At 36.5% G+C, this 18783-nt stretch overlaps 1 protein-coding gene and 1 pseudogene across 4 annotated transcripts in view; both read left to right on the top strand.

Moving 5' to 3' along the window:
- The window catches only part of CDIN1 (CDAN1 interacting nuclease 1), a 211209-nt gene that overhangs the window by 107267 nt on the left and 85159 nt on the right, over positions 1-18783 (top strand). For 3 of the 4 annotated variants that reach the window (XM_054565611.1, XM_054565612.1, XM_054565614.1), the window contains 2 exons: positions 1340-1405; positions 2008-2113. In XM_054565611.1, coding sequence (XP_054421586.1) covers positions 1340-1405; positions 2008-2113 — 172 coding nt within the window. Of the gene's footprint in view, positions 1-1339; positions 1406-2007; positions 2114-14119; positions 14287-18783 lie in introns of those variants that run through there. The other variant, XM_054565613.1, reaches the window with a different exon arrangement.
- LOC129064373 (mortality factor 4-like protein 2) lies at positions 14299-15205 on the top strand (annotated as a pseudogene).

Raw genomic sequence — 18783 nt, 5'->3', positions numbered from 1 at the left:
CATTCATCTGCAGTCCAGTTTTCCAAATTCTGTTGCTTTAAAGTAAGATTACTTTAATATTGTATTTCCTTATCTCATTTGTTCCCTTAAAATTTTTTAGAGTCCAAGGATGGGAGATTGCTCTGAATTCTGGCATCAAGCCTTCAAAATCTGGGTAGTTGAAGGATATCAACTTTTAATAAAATCTAACTTAAATATTCACTTTAAATATGTCTTGTCATTAAAAGGTTATTTACGTTTAAAATGCTGACCTTTCAAGACGTATACAAGAGTGTTCTCAAACAGAGTTTCTGAACATTGGCCGTGAAACCACTGTCTTGGGCTGACAAATGGGTTGGAAATAAGCTACCCAACACTGGAAATGGGCCATTAATTTTAATCAAAGGTGATGCAGGAAGGCGAATGGGATGCATGACAATGTCAACAGCCCAGTAGGTGTTAAGAGACCACACAGCCTTCCTTGTTACTTGGTTGGGCCATTAGTTGAGGTTCGGTGAAGACAGAAAGCCACGTCTGGAATTGAATGACCTGGTCACTCCAAAATCTAATGGAGAACTCCTCATTTCAGAAATCACATTGTAATGTCATTAGAAGTCAAGGACAGCATTTAGAAAATATCTGAGGAATTTTTTTTTTTAAACCAAGAACATAGCTAGTTTTTTTCCAACTTTGTAAAGCTCTCTGTTTTCCCATCTCTTTTCCTTCTGAATGGATCATTGATATTTACACAGGATCAAGAAATCAAACAGACCTAGAAAAAAAAAATCTCAAACCCTGTTTGCTTTTCAAAATCACATATTGTTCGTTGTAAAACACTGGTAAATGCTAGAAACAATAGCATACCCAACCAATTTCAGCAGGATAATTAATTCTCTGTGGTGATCCCATTGTCCTTGTCCCTCTCTTATGTTCTTATGTGAAGGAAGTTTCACTAATAGAGACTAAACTTTCTTAATTGCTTTAATGGAAGTGTTTGTTTTATAATTGTAAAGGACTCTGTGCACGTACCATACTGTAAATTGTCAATATTGGCTGATAACATTAGTGATATTCATGGTAGTGAAGCCTCTTCTTTTAATCAGTAAGTATATTTCATTATTTTGAGTATTTTCAATTATAAAAAAAGTAGCATATGACAGCTTGACTTAGTAAAGTTAAAAACATAAAAATGCAGAAGGGATAAAGAGGCATTCTTAAATTGATGCTTCCGGTTTGTTAAGAAAGACATGTATAATTACATTGGTAATTTGTATACATTTTTAAGAAAGAAAAGCAATTACACTGCTATCTCGTTAATGAAATACTGTTGTAAATAATAGTATTTTTTTTCTTCCTGTAGATGAAGATCAGCTCCGTGCAAATGGTTATGACAAAACACCAGACTTTATTTTACAAGTACCAGTTGGTAAGTTCTTAAACTCTGTTATATATTTGTTTATAGACAAAAAGGGATGTGTTTTTTCATAGATTTTTAATTTTTTTTCTTTTACAAGCAAATGTTACCAGAGTAGATCAGCTTTATAGTATTGTATCTGGATGGTTGAAATCGTTGGAAAAAATTATTTTAAAATAGCAGAAAATAATAGATTCAGAAGAAATCTATTTCTTAAAATCATGTACATATACTTGAAAAATAAGCATGTCTTCTGAAGACATTTAGGTTGCTATTTCCAAGTCATTTCTCTAAATATTACATTTTTAAAATACAGTTCTGTTGAAAAGCCAGGCTCACTTTTGTTTGTTTTCACATTACTTGTCAACTTATACAGTCTCAGAATAAGAGAAGGACTTTTGAAGATGATGATGAAAATAAAAGGGATGTGATTGTGGCATAAATGTTCCTTGTAACAAACATATACCATGTGTTGTTTCATAATTACTTCCATAGATGTCGGGGAGGGCCAAGCCTCTGCTCACTAATGTGAAGCACAGAGAGGCCTGTACAGAGTGCAGAATTTTCAATCTTCCCTTTCCTTTGCTCCATATTAGTAATGCTTTGTCCCTTAGCTGTAGAAGGGCACATAATTCACTGGATTGAAAGCAAAGCCTCATTTGGTGATGAATGTAGCCACCACGCCTACCTGCATGACCAGTTCTGGAGCTACTGGAATAGGTAAGGTCCCATTATTTTTCTCTTAAGATAAACGATACTCCGCTGAAATCTCATTAGAAAAAAAATATTTTGTTTAGCTGGTAAAAATGCTAGTAGCCTTTGTTTCTAGTAAATACAGAGAGTTGATTAATGTATTCATTTCAGATAATTTAAACTTCTCTGCTTTCATAATGTTGCTTCATTTTTTAAAACTAAAAATCTTTGCATGAGGTTGAAATTAGTACATATGCCATTTTCCATTTTATAGTGATAATATCGGTGTCACTCAGAACATGAATAATAAGATGTGGTGCATATTATGATATTGACACTGACTTCCATCCTTTTGATATGAAATTTGTGCATACTGTCAGACCTTAAACAGTGTTTTATCCTCAGCTCTCTGAGGAGAATAGCCAAACAATACAGGGTAAACAAAAGTAGATTTACAGTTGTGAGTGTGCGACACATGGAGTTGATTCTTTTATTATTATTTATTTATTAATTAATTGTTATTATTATTAACCTACTTTTGCCCATCCCTGTATAAAAGATCAAAACAAGTTACCTTCAAACAGTAGAAAACAGTTTACCTACCAACTTCACGGTCAACATTCCCATGGGCGGGGAAATCTAGGTGGTTAAGAAGTGTGGCCCTGGCCAGGTGGCTCAGCTGGTTGTGCTGTTGTCCCAGGCACCAAAAGGTTGTGGGTTTGATCCCCAGTCAGGGTACGTAGGTTGCAGGTTCAATGCCTGGTCAGGGTGTGGATGAGAAGCAACCTATTGATGTTTCTCTCTCACATCAACGTTTTTCTCTCTCTCTCTCTCTCCCTTCCTCTCTGTCTGAAATCAATACATATCCTTGGGTAAGGATTAAAAAAGAAAAAGAATGGTGTTAAAGGAGGAGGCCATATTAATGCCATATCACTGAGCACCCACAGGGCACCGGGGCTGGCACATTATCTCAGTTAATTCTCACAAGGAGGCCACTTTTATCCCCCTTTACAGAAAACTGACCTAATACTCAGAGAGACTAATACGTCATGCAGCTCGTCATCGCAGGCCTGTATCTGTCCCTCTCACTTGCTAGCCTGAGCTATTTCCAGCCCGACTCTCTTTTCACTTGCAATACAACTGTTGAAACTTTGGCCTTTCATATTACGGAAATCTTTAGTTTTCACCCTTAGAACAGGATGTGGGTCAACAGGTAACCTTCCTCGATGAACTGTGTTCCTTGGCCACTGGCCAACAGTAAGAATACAGTAGTGTAAGAATACAAGATGGCATTGGCCAAGATCATTAAGGAATGAGGCAGTAGCATCTGTGGACAATAGTCTTATCCTGGATTGGGGGTGAGGGGGACAGTGACAGACTACAGAATTTGGCATTATCTTGTTACTCAGCTTTACAAAAGGCCAGCAGACCTTGCCCGTAGCAGCTGTGCTAAACTAAGCCCACTTTTTGCCATGGTAACAATGATCATGACAAAATGCTGAATGTAATGGCTTTCTTGATTTTCTTGTGTAATTGTGCGTAGCATTCGAGCTTTACTTTACAGGGATGGAGGAGGAAAGTGCAAAATGTTTTAGAAATCATTGCTGCTTCAGCGTTTCCTGTCTTTTATTCAGCCATTATTCAAATTAGCAGTAATGTGGCAAATTGAATTTTCGATTTTTAGCAATTTTATGATGAGTTTGAAATAGTAAAGAAAGCACCATTTTTGATAGTATAGGAAAAGCAATGATATGAAAATCAAATTGTGTAAGTTGAGGTTGCTAAAGGATTTTAAAAGCTAATCAACTCAATCATTATGCATTGAGACTACCTTCCCCCTTTGGTACTGGTCAAGTTTTTTGTGAGGAATCCCAAATAGTAGAGCTTACTTAAAAATTCCGTAAGTATATCTATTTTCTAAAACAACTCAACTATTTTTGAGAGCCTACTATGTGCCTACTACTCCCTATTTTAGAGGCTGATTAAATAATGTAGTCACCTGTATGATACACCTACAGATTACTGGCATGGCTGGTGAGGAGCTAAACAATAGATAATTTAATACAGTTTCCTTTGCACTGGATTTTAGATTTTTTTGTTGCATGCTACTTTTATATTATAATGGTGATTTACTTATACTACTATTGGTTTACATTCTCTCAGCAAGCTCTTTGAATATATATTGGCTAAGTGGGCACATAGTTCATTTAGGGTATATTATGTGATAGGGGAAAGCCAACCTTGGTTTGGAATGTTCCAAATCATCCAGGGAAGAAATACTTTACACAGAAGGCACTGCTCTTACCAAGTGTCTGCTGAGAGGCCAAGAAATACAAGTAGCGCTGGGATAAAATGGAGCATACAGGCATTTACTTGGATATAAAAGTTCAGTTATAATCATGGTACAAACTCACCAGTGATGGGGCATTTTGACAGAAGCACTTAGCCCATTGTGAAACTGTGAGATCCTATTTCATATTTTGACTCAATACAGCTCACATGGCACTTGCTAAAGTTCTTCAGAGTTGGAAGCAATTACCCCTCCCAATGTTGGTAGCTTTCAAAGAGGTTATTGGTTGTCATTTGGGCTAATTGCTTTATTTGTGTGGTAAGCCTCTAGTTGACATAAAAACTGTTACCTAATTGTCACCATTTTTAAATTAAACATTGGACTTTATAATAAAACAGTTCAATTAATATTCCCTCCCTAATTTTTAGTTTAATATTTCTGTATGAGTTTTTTAAAAATATAAATTGATGTTCTTATTCAGCTTTCAGCAACGTTTGACAAAGTTGATCACACCATAGCTCTTCTATGAAAACATCTTTTTTTCTTGACTTCCAAGAGATACTCTTCTGGGTTTCTCTTACCATTCTAGCAGCACAGTCAGTCTCCTCTGCCAGCGTTCCTTCCTCTTCCCAGCTCTAGGTCAGGGGGCCCAGCGACCCCATGTTCACCCCTCTCCCCTTTCCTGTCTACATTCACTCCGTGGTGTTCCCTTGGAGATCTCATTAGAGACTGCAGTTTTATATACCATCTCTGTGCTGCTATTTCCTGATTTTTAATCCCCAGCTCTAATAATTCCCCAGAGTGCTTTTTTTTTTTTTTTTTTTTTTTTTTTGGTCAGTCCAATTGTACACTCAGTACCTTTTCTTGAATATGTAATAGGTATCTCATACTCAGCATGTTCAAAATGAAACCCTTGCTATTCCTCCCCAAGTTTGTGTGCTCTTCCGTTTCCTCCTCAGCTCAACTAATGGCACCACAATTTGCCCTAATACTCAAGCCAAACGCCTAAGTATCATCACCAGTCCATCAGCAGCTCCTTTCAGCTCGATCTTCATCACATCTCAAACCGTGCTATTTATCAGCATGCTGTCACCTCAGTGGCTGTCACCAGCTCTTGGACTATTGCTGTAACTTCCCAACTGGTCCCCTTACGTCAACTGTTGCACTCCTGTGGTCAGTTTTATACCCCAACCAGACCGACTCTTTGAAAATACATGCATCAGTTTGTGACAGTTCCCTGCGCAAAACTCTTCAGTGGCTTCCCATTACACTTAAAATAAAATCCAAACTCTTTACTGTAACATTCAGAGCTCCGCAGGATCTGCCTCTCCACCCCCAGTTCTCTGCACACCAACCTCTCGCCCCCCACCCAACATTCTCTCCCACCCTTATACTTCTTCGGCCACGCAGGCGTTCTTGGTCGTCCTTCAATCCACACTGCCTGTTTCTACATCAAGACCCTTACTCTGGCTCATCTTTCAGCTTAGAATGTTCTCCACTGAGATCTCCCCTTAGCAAACTCCTCACAGCATTTAGATCCCTACTCATATTTCCCCTCCTCAGGGGGACCTTCCCTGGCCGCCTGATGCAAAAGGCATCACCCTCAGTCCTTTCTCTCTCCTCACTTGGCTTTGGTTTACTTCACTTCATAATACTTAACCCCATCTAAGCGAATGAATAGACTCTAGTTGCAAACATTTATATAAACGCCAATTTGCTTCTTTGAATACAAGCATTTCAAAGACTTTACCTCTTATATTGCTATTTCTTTTTTTTTCTGTAGGCAGATATTAATAGTATTGGGAGATTTTAACACATATGTCTCTTGATGATTAAAAGAATTAAGTTGGAAAAAAAATTAAGGCTCTAGAAGATTTAAACAAGATGATTAACAAAGGAGCTAATATATAAGTATACACTGTATACATAAGCAAATGCCAAAACCACACTCTTTTCAGGTATACATAAAACATAAATATTGGGCACATGTTAGGTGGTAATATAGCAATAAAACTGAATGAACTACAACTACATCAATAGAATGACAAATTTCATAAACATATTATGCAAAGAAGCACAAATATAAAAATGCAATCCCATTTATATAATTTTCAAAAACAATCAAAACAGTTATTTGTTGAACTGTTTTTGAAAAGTCTGGAAATGATGCCCTGGCTGGGTGGCTCAGTTGGTTGGAGTATTATTTCATACACCAAAAGGTTGCAGAGTCGATTCCAGGTCAGGGCAGATATCTAGGTTGTAGATTCTATGTTTCAATGGGGCAAGAACGAGAGGCAACTGATCAATGTTTCTCTCTTACATCAATGTTTCTTTCCCTCTCTCTAAAATCAGTAAACATATCCTCAGATGAGGAGTTTAAAAAACAAAGTCTGGAGATGATTACCAAAAAAATTAGCACAAGGATGAACTCTGAGAGCATAGGCTCAGTTCAAGAGAAGCTTCCAGAGAACAGGCAGCGGGTTTTTTTGTTTGTTTAAAATATTTTATTAATTTATTTTTAGACAGAGGAGAAGGGAGGGAGAAAGGGCGAGAAACATCAATGTGTGTTTGCCTCTCGCACGCCCCTTACTGGTCTGCAACCCAGGCACGTGACCTGACTAGGAATCGAACCAACAATCCTTTGGTTCGCTGGCTGGTGCTCAATCCACTGAGCCACAGCAGCCAGGGCTAGGCAGTGTTTTTTTTTTACTCTATTTCTAATTACTGTATGTAATTCCTTGCCTCATTCCTTCGTAGTCAAAGCTTCAGGAGTTTTTCCTAGCTTAACCTCAAAAAAATTTTTTTTATATTTTTCAATGCACTCAGAGACATTGAGTACAGAATATAAGCTGCCTTTCCTGTAAGCAGGCCCCCAGCCCAGGTATGAACCTTCAATAAATAGCTCCTTAAAACTCTACAGTCTCTATTTATATTGAATTAAAGGGAATAAAGAATACCTCTGAGAAGCACCATAACATACATAGGCCCAAATTACATAGGGCTATATATACAATTGTATAGAAATTAAATATTTACTTACATATGTATATATATGGTTATATATATATTTTTTGCATATATAGGGCAATATATACAAATTGTATAAAACAACCTGTTTCCTTATGCAATCAACACCAAAAAATAGCCTTCTGACTTCTACTTCTCTAGTCAATAAAGTAAGTTCTTTAACAATTTGACTTACATTACTGAGTTTATTTTCACACTCATATGGCAACAGGTAAAGAAAAAAACTAATTCTACAACATGAAGCCAAATTACATACATGGGTTCTAACTTGTGGCCTTTCAAAGAAACAAGAGCAGACATCTCTGCTCACTTTAGCGGCTAGAGAGAGAGTGGGTCAATCTGAATGAAAATAGAGTGACCCTAAATAGCAGAGAGCCACAACACAGCTATCCAGCACGTGAGCAGTGCCTAAAAACTGATCGAAAATGTGGAAATCTCAACTACAAGTTCAGCCCTACCACACGCCTTTGGACGCATTCTGGCACTCAGTCATCAGTGGAATCTGTTGGAAATGAAGAGCACTGTAGATAGACCTCTCTACTTCTCCCAAAGATTTAAGCTTACTGACTGAGAAGAATAAGGCAAAGTTTTGCTGGAATGTGATTTTCCAAAATGGGGTTAATAGTACCTTCTTCACCATGTTATTGTGAAGATCTGTTATTTAACACATGGAAAGCACTGTCACCGTGCCTGGCAGTCAAGATTAGCTCCCCTATATATCACTATCCGATGGAATTCCAAGTAGACATTTTTAATTGCTTTCTTTGCCCGATAAAATCCTAACTTGTCTAACCTCAGCACTCAGCTTGGCTGACATCTTTTCAGGAGACCTTCCTGGAAATACAAAATTGGGTACAATGCCCCTTTTGTGTTCTGCCAATAATTCCATAGCATTTATTGAATATTTTAATTGCTTCTTTACTTGTCATCCTTAAGAGTTCCATTGTATCTATATGGTGTTTGATTGTGTTTTGTTTTTTTTTACTGCTGTTCAATTACAGTTGTGTCCATTTTTACCTCATTACTCTCCCCTGCCCTGCACTCATTTACTGATGGGCACTTATGTTGCTTCCAGCACTTGGCTATTGTAGATAACGCTACTATGAACACTGAGGTGCACAGGTTCTTTCAAAATGGTGTTGCAGGATTCTTAGGGTTTAATCCTAGCAGTGGAATCACTGGGCAAAAAGGCAGTTCCATTTTTAGTTCTTTGAGGAAATTCCATATTGTTTTCCACAGTGGCTTCACCAGTCTGCACTCCCACCAACAGTGAGCTAGGGTTCCCTTTTCTCTATAACCTCAGCACTTGTTTGTTGATTTATTTTGGCCATTCTGACCAGTGTGAAGTGGTATCTTACTGTGGTTTTAATTTGTATCTCTCTGATGGCTAGTGATGCTGAGCATCCTTTCATATGTCTCTGGGCCCTGTGTATGTCTTCCTTAGAGAAGTATCTGTTCATAGAGGAGGTACTTTGCCCATTTTTTAATTGGATCATTTGCCTTCCTGGTGTTGAGTCATATGAGTTCTTTATATATTTTGGAGCTCAAACCCTTGTCCAAGGTATCATTAGCAAATATATTTTCCCATACATTTGGTTCCTTTTTCATTTTGCTAGTGTTTTCTTTAGCCATGCAGAAGCTTTTTAATTTGATGTAGTCCCATTTGTTTATTCTTATGCTATTACCAGACTGTTTTGATTACAGTGGCCTTGTAATACAGTTTGATATCAGGTATTATGATCCCTTCTACTTTGTTCTTTCTCAAAATTGCTGAGGCTATTCAGGATTGTTTATGATTCTAAATAAATTTTTGAAATATTCTATATCTGTGAAATATGTCATTGGTATTTTAATAGGGATTGTGTTGAACCTATACATTTCTTTAGGTAGTGTGGACATTTTGATGATGTTAATTCTTCCAATCCAGGAACACAGTATATATGCTTCCATTTTTTTGTGTCTTCCTTAATTTCTTTCTTCAGGGTTGTGTAGTTTTCAGAGTACAGGTCTTTTACCTCCTCGGTTAGGTTTATTCCTAGGTACTCTATTTTTCTTGTTGCTATAGCAAATGAGATTTTTAGCCCTGATTTCTGTTTCTGATAATTCATTGTTGGTATACAAAAGTGCCTTCAATTTCTGGATACTGACTTTGTATCCTGCACCCAGAAGCCGGTGGAATACCTGGCATATCATAGGCAATCACTAGATATTAATTGACTGACTGGCTGAATGAATGAATGAATGAATATATGATTGAATTTCTGATATATAACAGACAGTAATATTTTGAATCAACCATTAAGGATTATGTCAGACATTGTGACATTAAACTCCCATAGGGCCAAAATGTTTTCTTTGCGAATGCCACTGTAAGGTCAGTGAGAAAAAATGCCTCATTTTTTCATTTTTTAAATTTGAAGTATAATTGACAGATTACATTAGTTTCTGGTATACAACATAATGGTTTGAGATTTGTATATATTACTAAGTGATCACCACAGTAAGTCTGGTTTGTTGAGAAATATCAATAGTTACAATTTTCTCTGAAAGATATTTGATTACTATCTTCAAGCAGATGAAAATTTTGGGGGAGGTGGAGAGCATATTGACCCATTTTCCAAATCCAGGGGGCCAAATGATTGTTGAAAAGATGACTCTTCTGTTGACCCATTATGATAGAGTTATAGTATGAGTCACACATTGTTCAGAAATGTTACCCCAAACCAACAAGCAAATGATTGGCGGGGTGGGGGGCTTTCTGAGAGTGGAAACACAGCCATTGTGATCATACAGAAAAAGTGAGGGAAGAACAAAACAGATTCTGCCAGTAGAACATGACTGAGGAACACAGCATTAAGAACCCAAGAATAGAGTCCATTTCTGAGATTAATTCTGGAATAAAGGAGATCAGGTTGAAACTGATGCTAATATGCCTTAGCATGTCTAGCAGACTTCACCACATGTCAGAATCACATGGGGAGGGAGCATTTTAAAAATACTGATATCCTTGGAGAGCTGATTTCATTGGTGCGTGGTAGAGCCTGGACCTTGGGAGTTTTTCTTCTATTTTTAAAATGTTAGATGGTAATGCTAATCTCTATCCAGCATTGAAGTCAACTTCTTTACCTAGTAGCCTTGATTTGCCAGTTAGACCTAGTATTTCCAACCTGTCTGTTTCCAAATAGTCCCGATGAGAAAAATAATAGCTTTATTAAGGAATATTGGTTCAGATCAGCAAACACTCCACTGGCACTGTGGGAGTCTCTAGGGACTGAGCATCTACGTATGAGGGATTCATAGTGAGGACTGAAGCAGTAAATTGCAAAGATGGAACCTGAACCCAGGCCTCCCTGTGAACTCTCACACCTGTGCCTCATGTCAGTCATGGTTATAAATCTGTTACAAGAGGCTACTTACTCAGTGGTCAGTTAATGGGTTTGCTAAGCTGAAGCCAAAAAGCTCTCCAGCATATGAGGTTTAGATATTCACCTTCAAGTAGTTGGAGAAAAGGGGCCAGGTATTCTCTGTTGCTCTCTCAAGAGCCCTTATTCTCTATTCAAATGCGTACCTGTAGGATTAATGTGAAAAACCTTCATACCTACCCATACATCCAATATATAATAACTCCTAATTGTGGGATTTGAAAGTCACAAATCAGTGAGGTTTTTTTGTATATGGTACAGAAAAAGTAAGCATGTAAAAAAGTAAGTCTGTTTTAGTAAATAACGATGTTTTTAAAATAGTTTTATTGAGATATAATTGACATACAATAAATTGTATATATAGTGTACAGTTTGACAAGTTTTGACATGTGTACAAACTCAAAAAGCTATCAGCATGGCAGAGATGCCTACCACCTCCAAAAGTCCCCTGTGCCCCTTTATAACCCTTCCCCTCGTTTCCTTTAGTTCTCCCTGAATGTAGGCAACTACTGATCTGCTTTCTCTCACTATAGATTAGTTTACATTTTCTAGTATGTCCTGTAAATGGAATCATACAGTATGTATTCTTTCATTTGACATTTTTACTCAGCATAATATTTCAATATTCATTCATATTTTGACTATATCAACAGTTCATTTTTTGAGTAGCTGTGCCACTGTTTCCTTATCTGTTCATCTGCGGAAGACATGCATGTTGCTTTTTGTTCTAGCTGTTAGATATACAGCTCCTGTGCAGAGTCATGTAAAAATCTTTGTATGGTTTTATTTCTCATGACAGGCACTTAGGAATGAAATGTTTGGGACATATTATAAATTGCATATGCACCTTTTTATGAAAAGATTAAACTGTTTTCCAGAGTGGTTGTACCACTTCATCTTCCCATCAGTAGTTTATGAGAGTTTCAGATGCTTCCCATCTTCCTCATCACTCGGTATGGGCAGTCTTTTTAACTTCAGACTTTCTAATATCTGTGTAATAGTGCTTCAGTGTGATTTTAATTTGTATTTCAGTAATGACAAATAATATTGAGAATCTTTTCATATACTTATTTCTACCTGTTTGCTCTTTGGAAAGGGTCTGTTCAAATCTTTGCCTTATTTTTTAAGTGTTACTGATTTTTGTAATTTTAAAAATATTCTAGATATAAGTCCTTTTCCCAGTATGCATGTGGTCAGATATGAAATACTGTCTCCCAGTGTGTGGGTTGTGTTTTCATTCTCTTAACAGTAGTTTTCAAAGATAAGGAGTTTTTAATTTTATTTAATAAAGTCCATTTTCCCAATGTTTTACTTTTATGGGTTTGCCTTTGATGTCACGACTAAGATATCTTAAAGATTTAAAGAGCTCCTGGCTGATGTGGCTCAGTGGATCGAGCACCGTACTGCAAAGCACAGGGTCACCAGTTCAATTCCCAGTCAGAGCACATGCCTGGGTTGTAGGCCAGGTCCCCAGCTAGGGGTATATGAGAGGAAACTGCACATTGATGTTTCTCTTCCTCTCTTTCTCCCTCCCTTCCCCTCTCTCTAAAAATAAGTAAATAAAATCTTTTTTAAAAAAATGTTTAAAGAGCTAAAGAAATCACAAAGATTGTCTCCCCTTTTTGTCTTCTAAAATGTTTATGATTTTAAAATTACATTTTGGTCAATTTTATATGTGGTGTGATACGTGGATCAAAGTTCATTTTCTTGCATATATGAATATCCAATTGTGCCCAGAACCATTTTCTAGAAAGACTATCCTGTTACTACTAAATAGCCTTTATACATTTGTCAAACATCAATTGACTATGTATGTGTGGCCTTTTTCTGAATTCTTTATATTATTCTGTTGATGAATTTGTCTATCTTTATATCAATTCTACATTATCTTGATGACTATAACATTAAAATTTTAAACACAGATAGTATTAAATTCTCCAACTTTATTTTTTAATGTTATTTTTGTCTCTTATTAGGCCCTTCATATTACCATATGAATTGTAGAATCAGACTAGAAATTCCTAAAATTTTCTGCTGGTATTCTGATTGGGATCATATTGAATTTATAGATCAGTTTGGGAAGAATTGCTATCTTAATTGATACTGAGCCTTCTGATCCATGAACATTGTATCTCTCCATTTATTTAGGTCTTTTAATATTTTTCTCAGAAATGCCTTGTAGTTTTCAGTGTATATATCTCAATTTTTTTCAGATTGATGCCTATAAATTTTATATTTCCTTATTCTATTAGAAATAGTAGCTTTTGTTTAAATTTCCAGATGTTCATGTTACTATAGAGGAATACAGTTGCTTTCAATATATTGATCTTGCCTCATCTTGCAACTGTGTAAAATTCATTTATTAATACTTTGGTAGATGCTATAGGATCTTCTATCTAGACAGCCATGTTATTTGTGAATAAAGCCAGCTCTATACCTTTTTTTTCAATTCAAGTGCTTTTTTTTTTTTTTTTTTTTTGGTTAACCACACTGGCTTGAATATCCTATACAAAGCTTAATAGTAGTGAGAGTGTGCTTTCTTCTGATCTTGGAGGAAAGGTGTTCAAACTTTCACCATTAAAAATAATATTAGCCATAGTTTTTTTAGCTACCCTTTATCAGATTGAGGAAACTTCCTTGTGCTCCTAGTTTGCTGAGTTTTTATCAAAAATTGATGTTGGATTTTGCCAAATGCTTCTTATGCATCTATTAAGATGATCATTTGGGTATTCTTTTATAAATCTGTTAATATGGTGAATTATAGTGATTGATTCTTGAAAGTCATACCAACCTTGCATTCTTGTGATAGACCCCACTTGTTTAGGAAGGAATATCCTTTGTATATTTTGTTGGATCTGATTTGCTAAAAATTTGTTAAGAATTTGTACATCTATGTTCATGAATGATAAGAGTCTGTGATTTACTTTTCCTTTTTAGGCCTTTGTCTTATTTTGGTATTAGAGTAATGCTGGCCTCATAGTATAATTTGAGAAGTATTCCCTCCTCTTCAATTTTCTGGAAGAGTTTGTATAAAATTGTTATTATTTTTTTCTTAAGTGTTAGGTAGAATTCCCCAGTCAAACCTCCTGGGCCTGTTTTCTTGTTGGAAGGTTTTTAACTACAAAATCAGTTTCTGTAAAGGATATAGGGACTACAGCCATTGAAGGGACTGCAGTGATCACGCATCGGCTGCCAGCCATTATCAGAAAGGCTAAGTTTGCTGTATAGTACAATCAGAAGATCTGATCCTGATTACCGAATCTTGGGTTTTGTCTCGCATCTTCATCCTTCCAGACCATCCCAGAAGATCTGTAAGATTCCACTTGAGAAAACACTAGTTCTTGGAAGAGCAAGAAGGAAGAGGATTATTGGTTGAAATAAGAACAGGGTTGACTGAGTTCCAGGAAGCAGGGTACTCACTCATGGACAACAATCTGAAGACGACAACTTCAAAAAAACCAACTAGAAGCAATATGCAGACAAGTAAGATGAGAGAGGCCTCCTCAGGAATGAAGACAGCTGGTCCACAGCAGAAGAATTTGGAACCAGTTCCCCCAGGCAGAAGTGGAGGGGGGTAGGGGGAATGGGCGTAAGGAAGAGTCACTCTGCAGATAACCCCCCTTCAGGATCCATGAGGAAGACAAGAAAGAACAAACAGAAGGCTCCTGGAAACGGACATGGCGGCAGTGCCAGTGAAGCCTCTCGGCCACCTCGGAAGAAAAGGGCCAGGGCTGATCCCACTGTTGAAAGGGAGGAGGTATTGAAGAATAGAGTAGAAGTTAAAGTGAAGATTCCTGAAGAATTAAAACCACGGCTTATTGAGGCCTGAGACAGACTTACCAGGCAGAAGCAGCTGTTTCTTCAACTCCCTTCTAAGAAAAATGTAGACGCCATTCTAAAAGAGTATGCAAGTTTCAAGAAATCACAGGGAAATATCAACAATAAGGAATATTCAGTGAATGAAGTCTTTGCTGGAATGGAAGAATACTTCAACATGATGTTGGGCACTCTGGTACTCTACAAATTTGAGAGGCCCCAGAATGCTGAAATCCTCTTGGCTCACCCTCATGCGCCAATGTCCTAGGGTTATGGAGTGCCACATCTCCTGAGATTATTCATAAGAATTGGAGCTATGTTGATATATACGCCTCTTGATGAGAAGAGCTTTGCATTATTGTTGCACTATTTGTATGATTACCTAAAATACCTGGCCAAGAATGCTACGCCTGTTTATTGTCAGTGATTACAAATTGGTTTCTGCTGAGAACCACTGCAAAGCCTTGTGAAAGTCTACTGATCACTCATTATGTCTGATATCTGTAAACAGCCTTTTTGTTCTTAGTATTTTTCTTGCATAATTGATGTTCTTTAGAAATGTTAATGTATAACGGGGCTAATGTTTTGGTGTTTCTGTTTTGTTTTAAACAGAAAATAAAATGAGTGCAAGCTCCTTTTCTCATTTCAAAGTTGCTATCAGTGTATCCAGTAATTATACAAAGAAGAAACATTCAGTAGAACATTTTCTTGTCTCCTTGACAACATTGTTGAATGCTAGCGGGTTCTATCTTTTTGACACTACACAATTTTCAAATTATATGTTAATACTACATGACAAAATGCCCTGATTCCTAGTGCAAAGGGTTCACTCTAATGTGTATACCTGAAAACCCATGCATTTGTGCTTTTTTGTTTTTTAATGGTGCCTGAAGTAAAACAGCCCATCCTTTGCAAGTCCATCTGTGCTACTCATTAGACACTCTCTCTTTGCGCAAATTGTCAAAGGATAGTGGTTTGTCTCATGGTTTTTTATTTGAGTCTAAGGCACATTCTAGCATGATAAAGACAATGCATTATTGTGTAGCTACAGTTTTTTAAAGTTGATATTTTAGGAATTCTATTTCAAAGCTTAAATAAAATTTGTTTCTAAATTTCAAAGCAAAAAAAAATTATATAAGAATTCAGGTTATTTAATTATTTCTTCCATTGAGTGAACTTTGGTAATTTGCATCTTTCAAAGAGTTTTTTCATTTTATCTAAGTTGTGGAATGTGTTGTCATAAACTTGTTCAAAGTATTTCTTTATGCTTTTCAAATCTGTAGAATCTGTAGTGATGTCACCTTCCTCATCCCTGATATTGATAATTTTGTCTTTTTTTCCAGATCACTCTGCCTAGAGGTTTATCAATTTTATTGGTCTTCTGAAAGAACCAATTTTTAGTTTTATTGATTTTTTTTCTATTGATTTTCTTTTTTCTCTTTTACTGATTTAGTCTAATCTCTTTTCTTTAGTTTCCATTTCATTTGCTCTTCTTTTTCTAGTTTTCCATGGTAGAAAACTGAAGTTACTGATTTGAAACCATTTCTTTTTTCCAATATAGGAATTGCTCTAAATTTGCTTTGAAGTACTGTATTTCACAAAATATTGTGTTTTCATCTTCATTTGTTTCCAAACACTTTTTAATTTTTCCTTTCATTTCTCCTTTGACTCACAGGCTATTAAGTAGTATGCTCTTTTGTTCCTAAATATTTAGAAAATTTTTACATATCTTGGTGATACTGGTTTCTAATTTAATTCCATTGAGGTCAGAAATAAACTTGAATTCTTTTAAAGTTACTGAGATTTCTTTAATAACAAACTCTAACTGCCAGTCTTCCCATTCTTCCAGTGGTATCTCTCAGAGAGAACACCAGGTTTTACTTAGATTCCTCCTCCCCACCTTGCAGCCTGAAAACTCTCTCCAGGTGGCATGCTGGGGTAATCAAAGGACTCACCTCTTTTGTTTCTCATCACTCAGATAGTACTGTCCCTCACTGCTTGATGTCTATCATCTATTTTTTTTGTTTTTTAAGTTATTTCCAGTAGGAGGATAAATCTAATCCTTATTACCCCATCTTTCCCCCAAGTAGATGTCTCTCAATTATGATTTTTCACACATAATTCAACACATTGTTAACCAGTTGATCTTAATCAGCATTAACCCTGTAATCTTACTTTTGCTGTTTAATTTATTGATTTCATTGTCATCCTAAACAAATTCTGTTAAACATCAACAATGAATAGAATAATCTTTGAGATCACTATGCAAACCTTCCGGTTTCTTTCTTCTAGTATCTCTCTTTCAAACAGACATCCATATACTCCAATTCTTTCTCCCAGACTCCTGAAAGTTGGAACAGGATGTTCAGTCACTATTCTTTGCCCAACAATATGGGAGGCTTTTGGTATGGCTAAAGCTAACAATCAGCCTTAACAGCCCATGGTTGTTAGAAATCAGCTTTCGTTGGTCATGTTTTGATAATACTCACTTTGGACTAAGATGAAGCTGGCCATCTGTGGTGAGATAAAGCCCTGTTAACTGCAGTTATGCCTTTCCTCTTCCTTTTCTCTCTTTCTACATGTAAGAGACACATTCACCCATTTTTCATATCTTCTGCTATTAGATATCACTCAAAAATCTCCTGGGATTGGAGCCTTAAAGGTGATGAGGCTGCATTGCTCTAGTTTGCCCTTGCTCATTCTCTTCTCACTCATAGGGAATATGGAATATGAGCCACAAATACAGTCTATATGTCCCATACTCTATATGGATACATAATAGCAATGGCCAACATTCTTTATTTCTAATTTGTATGGACTCTTGAAGCCATGTTCATGTAGAAGGTAAACTTTTATGAATTCCATTAACACAAGGCACTTATATTCTTTTCTGTTTTTCTTGCTCCCCCCTTTACATTCTTAGTCTACTCTTATGATATGGGTGAATGCCATTCTCTTGTTTTACTCCTTTTCCAACTTTAATTATTAACACTGGGATGTTTCCTGTGTCTTACTCACCCTTATTTTTTCACAAGGATTATACCAGAAAAGTTAACCTCTTCCTACTTCCCCCTTATATTCCTTTTGCCATTTTCTTCCTTTTTGTTCCTGGTCACTTTGCTAACCATCACATCTCCATTTTAAATTTAGTCCTGTAGCATCTGTGATAGCTCATTCCAAAAGATCATAAATTCAAATTCATGCAAAATTCCTTTATTAAATAAAGGAGATTTTTTAAAATTAGTAAGGCTCACCACAGTCATCTTTGATAACTTCAGCTATATTTCCAGAGCACTGTGTATCGATTATGAAAGTGGTAAAAATGAAGTCATTGGTGTTGTGCAGTACCATATTGAACTCATCACTAGCCCAAAATATTTCATCACCCCTATTGTCTTTCATTGTTTTAATGTGAAATGAATATTTTCACCACTGCATATCCCTAATTCAACACATTCTAGCAAAGTGGTCCATCAGTAGTCGCATAAATATATGACTAAATTCAGTAGATATTTAGTTCCTTCTATTTAGAGGCAGCATATTATGCATTTCAGAGCATACAGTAATGAGCAAAATCAAAATTTGCCTTCAAGGAATTTAATTCAGTCTAATCGGAAACAGCTTGTACATAGATTAGAAACATAACGAAACACTGAGCACCAGCTATCTTCAGTGCACTGGTTTAAGCACATGTACATGTATTATCCTCTTTGATCCACGTAATAGTCCTATAAGGTAGATACTGGTATCTCATCCTCATTTCATATGAGAAAGTGGAGGCATAGTGAGGTTAAGTGCCCAGGTTAAGGTCACACAGCTGGAAAGCTAGGGGAGATTCTTAAATAGAAAAGTGGCACAATCAGGACCTAACTTTAGAATGAATATTCTGGTAGCATTGCTTAGGGTGAAGAGGAAGACGAAGTTAGGGATAGGACCACCATTGCTCACGCAGTCGTCCATATCAAAATAATTTATTAATTCCTAAATGATAACAGTGGCTTTGGAAAAGGAAGGAGACTGTATAGACTTACAGAGATAACAAAGACAGGATTTACAGATCTTGGTAAGCAACTCAGTGTCATTGTTCTGGGGGCTGCGGAACCAAGATAACTTCGAGGTTTTGATATTAGTGATGGGGAGAA

This window comes from Pteronotus mesoamericanus, unplaced genomic scaffold (assembly GCF_021234165.1).
Source record: "Pteronotus mesoamericanus isolate MK-2021 breed Mesoamerican mustached bat unplaced genomic scaffold, CSHL_Meso_final contig_164, whole genome shotgun sequence".
Lineage (NCBI taxonomy): Eukaryota > Metazoa > Chordata > Mammalia > Chiroptera > Mormoopidae > Pteronotus > Pteronotus mesoamericanus.
This window is presented reverse-complemented; position numbering and strand designations above follow the sequence as displayed.